Below are 14,792 nucleotides of genomic sequence, written 5' to 3'. Positions count from 1 at the left end.
GAAGGACAATGGTGAAGAGCAGATTCAATTTCACCATTCTTAAGGAGGCCCAAGAGATTGCAGAAGGATATGAGCCCCTGTTTTGCACCCCCTGTGGCCTAATTCATTTCTTCCGAGAAGACTGAATGATGTCAAGGAGTCATGACAGAGACAGATGAGCAAAAAGAATGTACCGATCCAGTTAGTTTACTCTGAGTGTAGAAATGCTGGAGGCATTGCCAGAATTCTTTGTTTGGGGACCGTAACGATATTGGCACAGGAATGTGGCTCCATGAGAAAAGAATATCTATCAAGAAAATTCAACTATTGAATGCCTGGAGACCATTAAAGGAATGAGATACAGTGATCCCTCGATTATCGCGGGGGTTACGTTCCAAGACCTCCCGCGATAATCGATTTTCTGCGATATAGTGGTGCGGAAGTAAAAACACCATCTGCGCATGCGCGCTCTTTTTTCCATGGCCGCGCATGCGCATATGGTGGAGCCGGGGAGCGACGAAAGTGCAACTAATATTAGATAAACATCTATCTAAATAAATAAAATAAACATCTCGCCGCTCGTCCTTTCGCCCGCCCGCCGCTCGTCCTTTCACACGAGAGAGGGAAAGTGAGAAAAAGAGAGAGAGCAAGAGGGGGAGAGATAGAGAAAGAGAGAGAAGGAAAGAAAGAAAGAGATGAGAAAGGAAGGAAGAGAGTGAGAGAGAGGAAGAAAGAGAGAGAGAGAAGAGTGGAAGGAAAAGAGAGAGAAATGATAGAAAAAAGGGGAGAAAAAAAGAGAAATGAGAAAATGATTGAAGCAGAGAATGACAGGAAAGAAAGAGAAAGAGACAGAGAAGTGACTCTTGGTGATGACGTATGACGTCATTGGGTGGGAAAAACCGTGGTATAGCAAAAAAACCGTGGAGTATTATTTAATTAATATTTTTAGAAAAACCGTGGTATAGCGTTTCGCGAAAATCGAGACCGCGAAAATCGAGGGATCACTGTAATATCAAAGACTGGTTACAGTGACTCCGGGCTGCAAAACAATGACTTGAAAAATAAAAAGGGGCAAGTCATTCTATTTATAAAGGTACATGAATAGCAGCATTTTTGTTCAGAGGAAAAACGTTTTCCAGTAAAAGTAAAAAGCAAAGATTAACAGCACATGATAGTTCAGAACTCCTCAAAATTCAGCTAAATGACAGCATGTTGATCTCTTCTTCGCTTTCATAGCCTGAAGTGGTACAATGGCTTCTCCTCCTGCAGAGGGCACAACTTAGAAACATAGAAACATAGAAGACTGACGGCAGAAAAAGACCTCATGGTCCATCTAGTCTGCCCTTATACTATTTTCTGTATTTTATCTTAGGATGGATATATGTTTATCCCAGGCATGTTTAAATTCAGTGACTGTGGATTTACCAACCACGTCTGCTGGAAGTTTGTTCCAAGGATCTACTACTCTTTCAGTAAAATAATATTTTCTCATGTTGCTTTTGATCTTTCCCCCAACTAACTTCAGATTGTGTCCCCTTGTTCTTGTGTTCACTTTCCTATTAAAAACACTTCCCCCCTGAACCTTATTTACCCCTTTAACATATTTAAATGTTTCAATCATGTCCCCCCTTTCCCTTCTGTCCTCCAGACTATACAGATTGAGTACATTACGTCTTTCCTGATACGTTTTATGCTTAAGACCTGCCACCATTCTTGTTCAGATGGCTTTTCATTCAGGTGGCTTTTCTTTTTCCTCTTTTTTCAGCAATCTGAGCCCTGGTGTGGAGGTGATGGGCCTGCAGGTGGACTACTGGACAGCTCAAGGGCCAGAGAAGAGAAAAGAGGCTGAAAAGCGGGAGATAGGCATCAAGAACACCCTGAAAAGCAACTTCCGCTCCCTGCAGGTCAGCCGCATCCCTGGTCCAGGAGAGCTCACCCCACCTAACACCATGGCCATGACTGTGGTCACCAAGGAGAAAAACAAAAAAGGTAACCAGATCATTCAAGGACCCATTTTCCCCATTTCAAGTTGTCTCACCCAGAGTTCCCTATGGTTATAAATTAACATAAATTAACATAATTAGAGTTTGTTGCAAAATATAGGTTATAAAGCCCTACATGGCATCGGGGCAGATTACTTATGGGACTGCCTTCTACCGCACGAGTCCCACCAACTAGTCAGGTCCTACAGAGTCGGCTTTCTCCAGGTCCCATCAACTAGAACAGGGGTAGGCAAAGTTGGCTCTTCTATGACATGTGGACTTCAACTCCCAGAATTCCTGAGCTAGCATGATTGGCTCAGGAATTTTGGGATTTGAAGTCCACAAGTCATAGAAGAGCCAACTTTGCCTACCCCTGAACTAGACAATGTCATATAGCAAGGCATTTGTTTCATTTCAACAGAGGTCAGAGTGAGAGAGTTACAGGGAGGGGAAGGGCCACGTTCAGCTTTAAGATTAAGTTCCAGTTTCGATTCTCTGCACAGACTTAGATGTAGTTATTTCCCATTGGCTGACAGCTGCTATGCCTATTCCCTGGCTAATCTTATAAACATGGCTCTCCCAGTTCATGAATATCTTAACATAATTCATAAACAAAAAATGCTTGTGGCTTCACGTATATTCTGGGATTAACTTCTTTGCCCATTATTGGTTTAACTATAGTTTGAATTTAGCTCCGTTGAGCCATGATCTTTTCTTGGCAGTGATGTTCCTGAGCAAGAAACCTAAAGAGAAGGATTTGGAACCCAAAAGCCAAGTGATCGAAGGGATCACCCGCCTGATCTGCACAGCCAAGCATCAAAACACCATGTTGCGTGGTAAGTGGGTCAGCTCAATGTTTTCCAACTTGGGACCTATCATGGTAGAGTTCTCCTTCTACTTGACAAGGTCAGAGCACAGGTCTCCATGTGGGTCTGCCAAGTCTTTTCCCCTGGATCCCCCAATCGGTTGACCCCCAGATGGGTTCCAGTCTCCATATATCTGAAGGGTATCAGTTTCAGGAAGATATTTCACAAAACCAACTTCTCTTGAACCAACTTCCTCCAGAGATTCACACTGCCCCCACCCTCCTGGCCTTTCGCAAGGCTTTAAAAACTGACCTGTGTCATTAGGCGTGGGGCCATTGAGCTTATCTTGCTCCAGTTGCATATGTGACTGTGTGACTATTGTTGAATGAATGTTTTTTTATATTATAGGGATTTTAATTACAGGGGTTTCTTATATTATAGGGGTTTTAATTAATAGTTTGTGTTAGGTTGGGTTTCACTTTTTATATTGTATTGTATTTTGCTCTTATTGTTGTAAGCCGTCCTGTGTCTCCAGAGAAGGGCAGTATAGAAATCCAACGAAAGAAAGAGAGAGAGAGAGAGAGAAAGAAAGAAAAAAGAGGGAGGAAAGAAAGAAGGAAAGGAAGGGAGGGAAGGAAAGAAGGAAGGAAGGAAGGAAAGAAGGAAGGAAGGAAGGAAGGAAGGAAAGAAGGAAGGAAGCTAGGGTTGAATTCCTTCACCAGCACCATCATCACGCAGTGTATTTATATAATATGGCTCTTACCTCCCTTCGCACATGCCCCTGAGTTTGACCTCTATATTTAACCTGCCTTTACTGCTCCGAGAATGATAATATTCTGTCATCTTTCCTACAGTTTGTATTGATGGCGTGGAGTGGAATGATGTGAAGTTTTTCCAACTGGCTGCACAGTGGCCAACGCACGTCAAACATTTTCCAATCGGCATCTTCGGCTACTCCAAGAGTGTGTGATGTGAAACAAGCCGTACGGAAGAGTCCGGGCTCTGCCAGATAGACCAGGAGGAGCAGTATCTGCTTCCTTTGTTTCTGAAGACTGACTGCCCCTACAGAGCCGACTCTGGCAAGGGCTCACCTTGCTCCCTTTGTTCTGTGCAGGGAGCATCCCGATTTGCTTTATGTCTCACCCATGAGTTTTTTAGTTTAACGTGAACTTGGGTTGTAGGAAAGGGAAGGAAGACAGATGCACACACACACAAAGACCCAAGAGAGAAATGGCTTTTCAACACCAAGACTCTTGAGGCTAGAAGATCAGGCCTGTCTTCTCTGTTTGTGTGACATCATGAATGAAAGAGGCTGAGCAGGGTTGAATAGCTTCCCAAGTTGCTTGCGGAAGGTGGGACAGAGTTCCTTTCCATGCCTTGTCTAGCTGGCTTGGGCAAGAATTGGGAAGGCAGGTCTTCTTTTAACTTGCTGCTACCTTGTAAATCTCTAATGGGAGGATAAAATGTGTGTTAAGACCTTTTCCCTAGAATTGCTTAGCCAGGCTTGCCCAGAAGCGTCCTGGACCAGTTGACCTCTGCCCACAAGTGCCAATCGGCAGTCCTCTGTCTCAGAATCCACCGAGGGCTACAGCATCTTGGCATCTTGCAGTTTCTTTTTAACATGAAGCCACTTTTCCCTGCCTCTCCTCTGACTTGGAGTGGAGCTGGCACTGTTTGACTTCTCACACTGTAGGAATGCGTAGAGCAGGGTATCTTAACACAAGAAGAAGAAGGGGTTGACATCTGAGAGGAGCACCAGTTCTGGATCTGCTCCAGAGGCTGCTTAACGGGTGGCGCACGAGCCATTTTGTGTTGTTCTTACCTTGCTCAAACCGTTCTTTAAGGAAGCAGCTAGAGGAACTGTTTCCTCCATTCATCAGCCGTGAGCACAACAGAAAGAAATGGCACCATAGCTGGACTTCGGCAAGGAGGAAATGGTCCAGGCTGTGCCGTGAACCAGCAGGCAAGAGTACTCTTTTCCAGCCAAGTAAAGGGAAGAATCGTAGAATAGATTCTGAACGAACACCCTTTCAATAAAATAGAGGAAGGAAAACCTTTGCTAAGCAGTATTGGGGAGGGGAAGATGGAACGGGGCAGGTAGGCTTAAGTTCTTCTTCAGAGTAAGAAAATGTATCTTGAGGGAGGGGGGGGTTAGGCCATTGTCTCCCCCAGAAGTATTTTAGCTCCGCGTAAATGTTGCATATTTGTTTTCTTTGCCTGTACCACACTGCTGTGCCCTGCTGTATAGGTAAGGTCCAGTACTAATATCTAAAGCTTGTGGAAGTGGTGGGGCAAGCTGGGCGCCTCCCACCTCTGTTCAGATGGAAGAAAAAAGGGGCTCTCGCATGATGGAACCGGCTTGTGAAATCTACACACTCCATTTAGAGCCAGTAAGAGTGCTCCTCCCTTTCCCCAGATCAGCACTTTTGCCTGGACAGGTCTCAGGGTAGTTACTACGTCCCCAAGCTGTATCCAGTTCCACCTTCGCTGTGTTGTTGTAATAGATCTGCCGCACTGGCAGACTGATGAAGCCGCCAAGCAGGAGATCCACCGGCAAGGTCAGGTGCAATGGTGTGCTGGGCGGGGAGTTGGGGAGATGGATAGTCACAGACCTTTAAGATTGCTTAAACTGGTCAGGAGAGCTTGAACAAGTGAGTTTTGCGAAAATATAGTAAGTGTCAGAAGGCAGCTACTGGTGCCTCCGTTCAGAGGTGGGCTGCTAAGGTGGAGCGGCGGCGTGTGTTTGCCCCGTGGCTCTGAGTGCTAGCGGAGTCTGGCGCAATTCTGTTACTGTACTTGCGCGGGTAGAATTGCGCGCGGAGATGCGGGTGCCTCGAAACATGGGCACACCTGCATCTCCATGCACAATTCTGCTACCCGCACAGAGCCAGTAGCAGAATTGTGCCAGACTCCGCTAGCACTCAGAGCTACAGGGGCGAGCACACGCCGTCGATCCACCTTAGCAGCCCACCTCTGCTTCCGTTCCTTCCCTAGCTGGATCCACAAACGGCCCCCATCCATTCTCTTATCCCTAAATCATGCAGGCGCCAAAGGCCAGGACCTCGGCCTTCCTGGAGCTTGTGTCACTAGAACTGCCAAACCAACGTCCCCTGCCTTGAAAGTGTGTCCTACCGAACTTAAAAAGAGACCTAAACTGTGGTATTGCGCCTGCCTGGCGAATGCAGCTGCTCGTGGTTAGGAGAGCAGGGATGGTGGGGTAAAATCCCATTTTTTACAAGATTCTATTTTTGTTAATGTAAGGTTGCTTTCTGGATTAATTTTAATAAATTAATGCTGGTACCATTGTGACTGAGAGCGTCAAGTTGATTTCATTCTTGTTTTCTGTTCTGCTTTGGGCCCTACCGGATCGGAACAGAGAAGCCTCCACGAGCAAAGGATTCAATTCAAACACTTTTATATAGTTAAAGATGCTTTGTACAGACAGGAGCAGATTTTTCAGTTCATGTTGGCAGAGGCCCTGCTTAAAGTGGCCCAGGGATAACAAATGGCGCTTAAATTGGCCCAGGGATATTTTTACTCTATTTTTACTCTGTTCCCAGTCAATGAATAGAGATGCCTACATTGGCACAGTAGGTAGATATACTGTAGAGTTGCTTAACAAAAGACATAAAGCTGTCAGTTGAATTGTGCTGTTTTCTTCTGGTTGACACCTGCCCCCCTTTCATGCCTGTTTCTTAAATTCTCCATACTTTTAAAAACTATTTCGGAGGGGAGGAGCCTCAAAAGTATTAAAACAAATCCAAAACTAAGACCCTCTTCAACTTGTGAAACCCTTTGACCGATGCCTCGTGCCTCTAAATCCCAAAGAAGATACAATTCAAAACCGTTGTGAGTGGTCCACGACTGGGTCAGTTAGTGACAGATTTTGAGGAGCGTGAACTGGGCCCATCATGGTACCCTAGCCCAGTGTTCTTGCCAGCTGAATGAGAGTGTAAGAGTGAGGGAGAGTTGGAATCTGAGGAACCTCCAGAGGCCGTAGAAACCCCAATGGTGGTAATGTCTGACTCAGAGGGGGGAAGAGGACATTGAGGTTCAGGAGCCCCTATCAGACGCCCAAGTCAGAAGGTTTAGAAGTAGACAGGAACAGCTTTATGGGAAAAGTTCTAGAATATGGAAAAAGTCTAATCAGTCATATAGTTCTAAGAAACAGTTGGCTACACCCAGTCTGTATATAAGGGAGGGTTTCTGGGTAAAGCGGTGTGGATTTGCAACGTTTGTCATGGTGCCACATTCCGATCCGGAGTTCCAGAACTGCCGTGCTGAGAAACTGCTGTGGCTTCTTTATGAGTTATGCAGAGATGCCAATAATGAGGAAAAAAATAAACCTGGAGACCTGGGAGGGTATGTGTGTGATTTACGGACCTTATTTCAAGAAAGAATGTTAATTGGCTCGGCCTCTCAGAATTCTGGGAGTTGAAGTCCAAATATCTTCAAGTTGCCAAGATTGGGAAACACTGTACTAATGAATTCAATACCTCTCAACTATCTCTCAACTAGGTAAAGCCTAAGGGAAGGGAAGAAGGAAACTAAACCTTAAAAAAGTTTACTTGGCAGTAAGGCCAAGTAAAAAACATACACACTTTCTTTCAGTGGAATTTACTTCTAATAGATACACATGATTGCAGGCAGGCAGCTAGTTCCGTTGTTTAATAGGCTGTAAGTAAAATTTATTAACAAAATTTGTTTATTTATTTTAATTTATTCCATTTGTATGCTGCCCAACTCCCTAGGGACTTTAGGCGGCTCACAACCAAAAATGAAACATACAAATAATGTTAAAATCTCTAAAAACAATTTAAAAACAGTTTAAATCCAACAATTAAAAACCATGCATACCATTTATACCTAAACAACAGAATGTAGGAGCAAAAAATCATAGCAATAGTCTGAGCTATGTTTTTCTTCTTTAAATGGAAGTAGTACCCATTTTAACCAGACATTAAGACTCATTAGTTTGGGATCCTAGTATGGCTTGCACTGAACCTTGACAGTACTTGTTTTCCTTACAAACTATCTCAACTACTTTAGAATAGAGCAGGATGCTCCAATTGTCTGATTGCACTTTATCTGCACAAGTTAGGGTTCTGTTGCCAAATGAATGCAGTCCTCGTTGCAAAAAAATGCAGCCTTTTCCTGCTATGACTATCATTATTGATGTAAAAAATATAAGGTAACAAAACACATATCTGGCATTTAAATTTCACCCCTTGCACAGAATACAATTTGTGTGGCAAGGGAGGTAGGAACTCTTTTGAAGGAAAGCCTACAGTATTTTCTTTTTAAAATTAAATTCTATAAGATTTTATTATTATTATCATTATTTATTAAATTTATATGCCGCCCCTCTCCGAAGACTCAGGGCAGCTTCCAACATATAAAAGCAGTAAACATCGAGATATAACAATTAAAGTTAAAATTTAGAATTACATTTAAGAAGAACTAAAAGGCCTATTAACATGCACATATACACATTCAAGTAAACCTACTATACATTCATTGGCGAGGGGGTAGAATCTAATGACCCCAGGCTTGGCGGCATAGATGAGTTTTTAGGCGCTTACGGAAGGTGAGGAGGGTGGGGGCAACAGGAATCCCTGGGGGGGAGCTGATTCCAAAGGGCCGGGGGCCCCATAGAGAAGGCTCTTCCCCTAGGCCCCGCCATGACATTGTCTAGTCGATGGGACTTGTAGAAGGACGACTTTGTGGGACTTGACCTGTCGCTGGGATTCATGCACTTCAAATGAAGGAAAATCTATGTGTCCCTGGGTAATAATAATTAAAATAATAAATAAATAATAATAATAATGTTGCAGGATTCCACCTGGTTGGGCACCGAGGCCACTGGTTTAGTCTTTTACACTAAATCATCATACTCTCCAATCACTTGTAGTCCCTTTTGGCTTCCTCTTAGCCTGATCCTATTCTCTGGTAGAACTGCATATTGCTAAAAACTATTTGCAAAAAGTATATCAGGAAAAGTACAACTGAGTGGAAAGGTACAAAATGAAAAAGGTCTGTTGTCCGCCCAAGAATTAACCATATATGCCCAGTGGAAAGTTGCTTTTCATAAATGTTAAATAGTTAGAGTTCTTCTACCATCTAAAGAATTCTCTTTCCATTCTGTGATTGTGGAAAATGGGAATATGTGCAAAAAAGTTCCCTTCAACATACAAAGTAAAGCAGATCCTAATTTTTTTTGTTTTTAATTTATTGAATGTGGAATTGAGCTGTGGGGCTTGTGAGCCACAACCATTAGTTTATGCTAAATCATGCACAATTCTGGCTGTAATTTAAAAAAACCACATTCTGTATGTTGCTAAATATGTCTTTATTTGGAATTTGGCAATGGATGTGCTTCCAAAATTTTGGATAACATATAGAAAAGAATTGAAGTGGAAGGCAGCTGCACTAGGTAATTAGGTAGCTCAAAACATAAACCATGGAAATATTGCTGAGCAGGAATTTCCATCTGTCATTTTTACATCTCAAGAAATCTATTGCTATGGGGGGGGGATAAAGACCCCCCCCAACCAATTACCTGTCATAACGACATAGGCAACTACTTGCTTTTAATGTGTAAAATGCAAGTAGATAAATCATCTGAAATTGTAGGTGACAAATAAAATAATTTTAAAAATGAACAGTTTTCTTAACTTCAAGGTTAAGGAAATGGAACAGGTACCTTATTTTTTACTTGGATCTAAAACTTCCTTTCATCCGATCTTTACCAACTGCTATTGGGCAGGAATGCAAGGGTGTAAATAAGAAACCCAGGTGATATGATAGAAATGCTAAAAAAAACTGCATTCTTTACAAAGGACTGAAGAGTGTTTTTTCTCGGTAAATGAACATGGATTACAAAAACAGACTAGTTGTTGTAAAGTAGACAAGGACTGCAAATGAATAGAAAAAGTTCATTGCCTTAAGGTTGGGGTGTTAAACTCTATTTCATTGAGAGCTGCCTCAAGATTATGTTTGACCTCGGGGGGGTGTGCAGAATGGAAAGGCCAGAGGGAGTGGCCAGCTTATCACTCCTGTCGGGGGCACCTGTGGAGGCCTGAGCGTTATGCCAGTGAAAATCGTCTCCCGAGCTTCGTTTGCACTGCCAGAGGGTTGTAGGTGGCTGTGGCAACCAAAACAGAGCTCGGGAGCTTGTTATAAATATAAATAAAATAAATAAAATAAATAAAATAATTTTTTGCTGGCAGAAGTACTGTGTGCTGGGCTTCGCTGTTTCCAGGGCAGCCCTGTGGGCCAGATATAAGTATCCTGCAGGCTGGATCAGGCCCCCAGGGCCTTGAGTATGACATACCTGCCTTAAGGCAAGAGTCATGTATTAAGATTCTATAAAGAGGAGGATGGATACCAACCATCCATCATATAATGGAGGTTTCAACTACGTCCTGTGGCAACACAACAGTCTGAAAATAGGCAGGTACAGTGATACCTCGTCTTACGAACCCCTCGTCATACGAACTTTTCGAGATACGAACCCGGGGTTTAAGATTTTTTTGCCTCTTCTTCTTTTCTTCTTTTCAACTTACGAACCCAAGCCACCACCGGTGGGATGCCCCGCCTCCAGACTTCCGTTGCCAGAAAAGTGCTGTTTTTGCGCTGCTGGGATTCCCCTGCTGGGATTCCCCTGCAGTATTGCAAAAACACAGAAGTCTGGAGGTGGGATTTCCCAGGGAGGGGAGTCTCAGGGGAATCCCAGCAGTGCAAAAACAGGCGCTTCGGCTGGCAACATAAGTCCCTAGGCAGGGATTCCCAGCAGCATAAGGCAAAAAGGGTGAGTTTTGGGCTTGCACGCATTAATCGCTTTTCCATTGATTCCTATGGGAAACACTGTTTCATCTTACAAACTTTTCACCTTACGAACCTCATCCAAGAACCAATTAAGTTCATAAGACAAGGTATCACTGTACACATGGGCGGTTGGAGGGGGAGAGAATGTTTTTTGAACCATCTGACTTTATAATTGAGTCACCTTGCTCAAGCCGTAGAGGAAAAAAAGTGTTGGAATTATTCCCGAGGTCATGTCCCACAACTGCGGCCAGGCAGTAGAGGAACAGAGCCAGTTCTTTTCAGGAAGGGGGGAGGGAACCTTATTACTGTTGTGCTTGGTATAACAATTATTGGAAAATTGCTCTATGCAACACTTGGTTCAGTTCTTCTTCCCAGCTTTTAATGTTGGAGCATTCAGTTCTACATTTGGAAAACCAGTAGGAAGGACAAAAGACAAGACACTCCCTACAGCCATACTAACCAGAAACCAGTCCTTTTATGAACACCTTTTAAAACTTACTTTCCTAACCTGTCACACACACTCATAGCCGTTTTACCTAAATGTAGAAAAGGTCTGTTTCTTCTCCATACAAGGCATACTGGGCACTTTTTTGATCTGCACAGTCTGAAATACTTCTTGCGGCTGATTCTTTGGCACTGCTGGTATTGGAATATCCACACATACATACTGTAAAAGTTGTGGGAAATGTTCCTGGCGCTGGACAAAACCCTGATTTAGCAGATACAAGATACAGGAGAGGACGTCCGCACTGCTGCAGATGTTTCCCAAGATGTCTGAAGGTGATCCATGCCTCTGTTTGTGGCAGGCATCGATTACCTGGAGAGGTAAAAAGAACGAATGGAATTACAGGTAAGCCTTGGGTTATGACTACTCATTTAGCGTCATTCAATGTTATGATGGCTTTCAACCTGGATGATTGATCACAAACTGCAGCCGCTGCAATGTTTCCGTGGTCAAGTGATAAGAGAATTACCGTATTTTCCTCCCTAAAAGAGGCTGATATAATTAGGGTGCGTGTTATACTCCGATTGTAGTTGGGGTTTTTTGTGTGTGCCCCCCCCTCGCAGCCCTAACTAGCTGCTAATGACCTTCCCAGCTGTTACCTTACAGGCTCTTTCATTGTTTCTCTCTGCAAAGAATGTTTTCCAAGCCCAAAGTCTTTGCAGGGTTTGTTTTATTACTCTAACTTGCTCCGAGTAAGTTTCTTTTGAGCCCTAACCAGATGCTAACGATGTTCCCAGCTCTTAGTGGCTTGCAAGCTTTTTCATTGTTACTCTCTGCCAAGAATGTATTCCAAACCCTGTCTTTGATTTTTTTTTCATTCCCTATTTGCTCCAAATGTTTCTTTCCAGCCCTAACCAGGTACTAACTATGTTCCCAGCTTTTACCGGCTTGTAAGCTCTTTCATTTTTACTGTCTCCCAAGAATGTATTCCAAATCCTGTCTTTGTAGGGTTTTTTTCCCCATTGCTTTACTTGCTCCAGATATTTCTTTCCCACCCTAAGCAGGTGCCATTAATGTACCCAAGCTCTTTCATTGTTAGTCTCTGTGAATAATGTTTTCTAAACCCTAAGTCAGTGATGGCAAACCTTTTTTTCCTCAGGTGCCAAAAGAGCGTGCACGCATGCTATCATGCATGCCTGAGTGCCCACACCCATAATTCAATGTCTGGGGAGAGTGGAAACAGCTTCCCCTACCCCATGGAGGCCCTCTGGAGGCCAGAAACAGACTGTTTTCCAACTTCTGGTGGGCCTAGTAGGCTCGTGTTTTGCCCACCTTCCAAAGGTGGGCAAAACCTTCCATTTTTACTCTTCCCCAGCTCCAGGGAAGCCTTTGGAACCTTCCAAAGGTTCCAAAGGCTTCCCTGGAGCTGGGGAAGAGTAAAAATGCCCTCCCCCATCCCCCCAGAGGCTCTCTAGAAACCAAAAATGCCTTCTCAGAGCCTCTGTATGAGCCAAAAATCAGCTGGCCAGCACACACATGCACGTTGGAGCTGAGCTAGGACAACAGCTCACGTGCCAGCAGATATAGCTCTGCATGCCACCTGTGGCACCCATGCCATAGGTTCGCCATCACTGCCCTAAGTCTTTCCAGGGTTTGCTCTGAGTAAGTTTCTTTTCAGCCCCAACCAGGTGCTAACAATGCTCCCAGCTCTTACCCGCTTGCAAGCTCTTTCAGTTACTCTCTAAAGAAGAATGTTTTCCAAGCCCTAAGTCTTTGCAGGGTTTTTTCCATTACTTGCTCAGGCTGTTTCTTTCCAGGTGCTAATGATTTTCCCAGTTCTTACTGGCTTGCAGGCTCTTTCACTGTTCCTCTCTCAGAATAAAAAAAAATTAAGCCCTTAACCAGGTGGATAAAATAATGTGCTGAAGCTGACCAGACTAAGCTGACCCCTGTACGAGATTTTGCTACCTGCACGGGTGCGGGAAACAAAAGTGCACTCAATCCCGCACTCGTGCTCCAGAGCCACAGAGCTGCACACAATTAGCCGTTCCGGCAGCAGTCCATCTCTGCATGCTTGCCTAGGATTCTCTCCTCTTCCCATGAGGAAGTGAGGACATGAGGTCCTCAGTTAACATCCTGCCTGGGCCTGGGGTTACACTGGCAATCGGCACTGCCATCACTAAGCAACATCATGGGACATTGAACTTTACAACCAAATTACTTAGCAATGGAAATTCCACTGTCAGTTGCCGGTGGTAGTGTGTGCCTTTGGATTACCAGCTGGGCCGACTGAAAGGGTGGAATCCTTGCAATCTCTACCTTGAACACCAGGCTGTCGATATGTATCTCTTTCTCCTCCTTCAGGATCTGGTTGAGGAGGCGGGAGATGAAGTTCCTTTTGTCCTCCAAAGCATGGCATGCTTTTTCTTCCACATTCAGGTACATCGGTTTGGGCAAGAGGCACAGGCGCTGACCAGACACGTCACTTAGTACCTCCTCATTCAGTCTCAAAATACCTAGCAAAGGAGACTCGGCCTTAGAGGAGCAGAAATGAGGGCCTTTCTAAATTCAGGAGCTTCTGTCGTACCAGAAAGCTCTCTTGTTTCATAATTGAAGCTGGTTAACCAAGTGCTCCATGGGAGCAGCTCAAAGCCAAGATTTTGACCCAGATTATTATTTATTTATTTATATTTATTTATTAGATTTGTATGCCGCCCCTCTCCGTAGACTCAGGGCGGCTCACAACAACAACACAGTGTTCCCTCGATTTTCGCGGGTTCAAACTTTGCGGAACGTCTATACCACGGTTTTTCAAAAATATTAATTAAAAAATACTTCGCGTTTTTTCCCCTATACCATGGTTTTTCCCGCCCGATGATGCCATATGTCATTGCCAAACTTTCATCTGCCTTTAAAAAACATTTTTTAAAATAAACTTTAATAAATAAACATGGTGAGTAATAATCTAAATGGTTGCTAAGGGAATGGGAAATTGCAATTTAGGGGTTTAAAGTGTTAAGGGAAGGCTTGGGATACTGTTCATAGCCAAAAATAGTGTATTTACTTCCGCATCTGTACTTCGCGGAAATTCGACTTTCGCGGGCGGTCTTGGAACGCATCTCCCGCGAAAATCGAGGGAATACTGTAAAACAATTCAAGACAAATCTAATAATTTTAAAACATTAAATTTTTCCAAAAGAACAAAATGCTCACTCTCTTACAGAATATTCCTCCCCACTTACTCTGTCTCTGGGAGAGGATCCCATTCTCCTTTATCAGGGGTTTCAGTGCGTGACTTAGGAAGACACGGGAGAGACCTGTAACTTCTAATAGTGTCTCCAGAGAAACTTCCTGAAACCAACAGAAGAAAAAATAGCTGAGTATGCAGAAAGAGATAGGAAAATGCTGTGGCATGTACCCTTAAAGTCCATTCTGAGAGAGATTGTAAGTGCAATGAAATTCCCACTTTCAAGACTGATTAGTGCAGTAAATACAGACAAGAGGAAGAGATTTTGGTGAAAGGATTCCCAACACAGCACACACACACACAATCAATTCAGCCTCGCCAAGATTTCAAAATTCAGATTAATACTTTTAAACCACAAACTGCAGATCATGCTGAGACTGTTAAGATTGTGGAATATTTCAGAATTCTTAATTGTCTCAGAATAGACAAACTCATTAAAACTGGTTTTGTGAATCTACATATTTTCAATTAATTTGGGGAGCAGCTATAAAATAAGATAGAAGCCC

The 14,792-nt window shown here is 43.6% G+C and overlaps 2 protein-coding genes across 6 annotated transcripts in view; one reads left to right on the top strand and one right to left on the bottom strand.

Moving 5' to 3' along the window:
• The window catches only part of LOC139157630 (phosphofurin acidic cluster sorting protein 1-like), a 249,688-nt gene extending 243,612 nt beyond the window's left edge, over window positions 1-6,076 (top strand). For 3 of the 5 annotated variants that reach the window (XM_070734609.1, XM_070734610.1, XM_070734608.1), the window contains 3 exons: window positions 1,745-1,968; window positions 2,684-2,797; window positions 3,622-6,076. In XM_070734609.1, the coding sequence (XP_070590710.1) occupies window positions 1,745-1,968; window positions 2,684-2,797; window positions 3,622-3,737 (454 nt within the window). In that variant the 3' untranslated portion in view covers window positions 3,738-6,076. The remainder of the gene's footprint in view (window positions 1-1,744; window positions 1,969-2,683; window positions 2,798-3,621) is intronic. The other 2 variants (XR_011557518.1, XR_011557517.1) reach the window with 2 other exon arrangements.
• Window positions 6,077-8,591: 2,515 nt separating this feature from the next.
• LOC139157629 (cullin-9-like) overlaps window positions 8,592-14,792 on the bottom strand; it is a 58,665-nt gene continuing 52,464 nt past the window's right edge. The window contains exons 28-30 of the mRNA XM_070734607.1: window positions 14,282-14,390; window positions 13,359-13,555; window positions 8,592-11,411 (exon numbers count right to left, since the gene is read on the bottom strand). Of these exons, the coding sequence (XP_070590708.1) occupies window positions 11,127-11,411; window positions 13,359-13,555; window positions 14,282-14,390 (591 nt within the window). The 3' untranslated portion in view covers window positions 8,592-11,126. The remainder of the gene's footprint in view (window positions 11,412-13,358; window positions 13,556-14,281; window positions 14,391-14,792) is intronic.

This window comes from Erythrolamprus reginae, chromosome 1 (assembly GCF_031021105.1).
Source record: "Erythrolamprus reginae isolate rEryReg1 chromosome 1, rEryReg1.hap1, whole genome shotgun sequence".
Lineage (NCBI taxonomy): Eukaryota > Metazoa > Chordata > Lepidosauria > Squamata > Dipsadidae > Erythrolamprus > Erythrolamprus reginae.
This window is presented reverse-complemented; position numbering and strand designations above follow the sequence as displayed.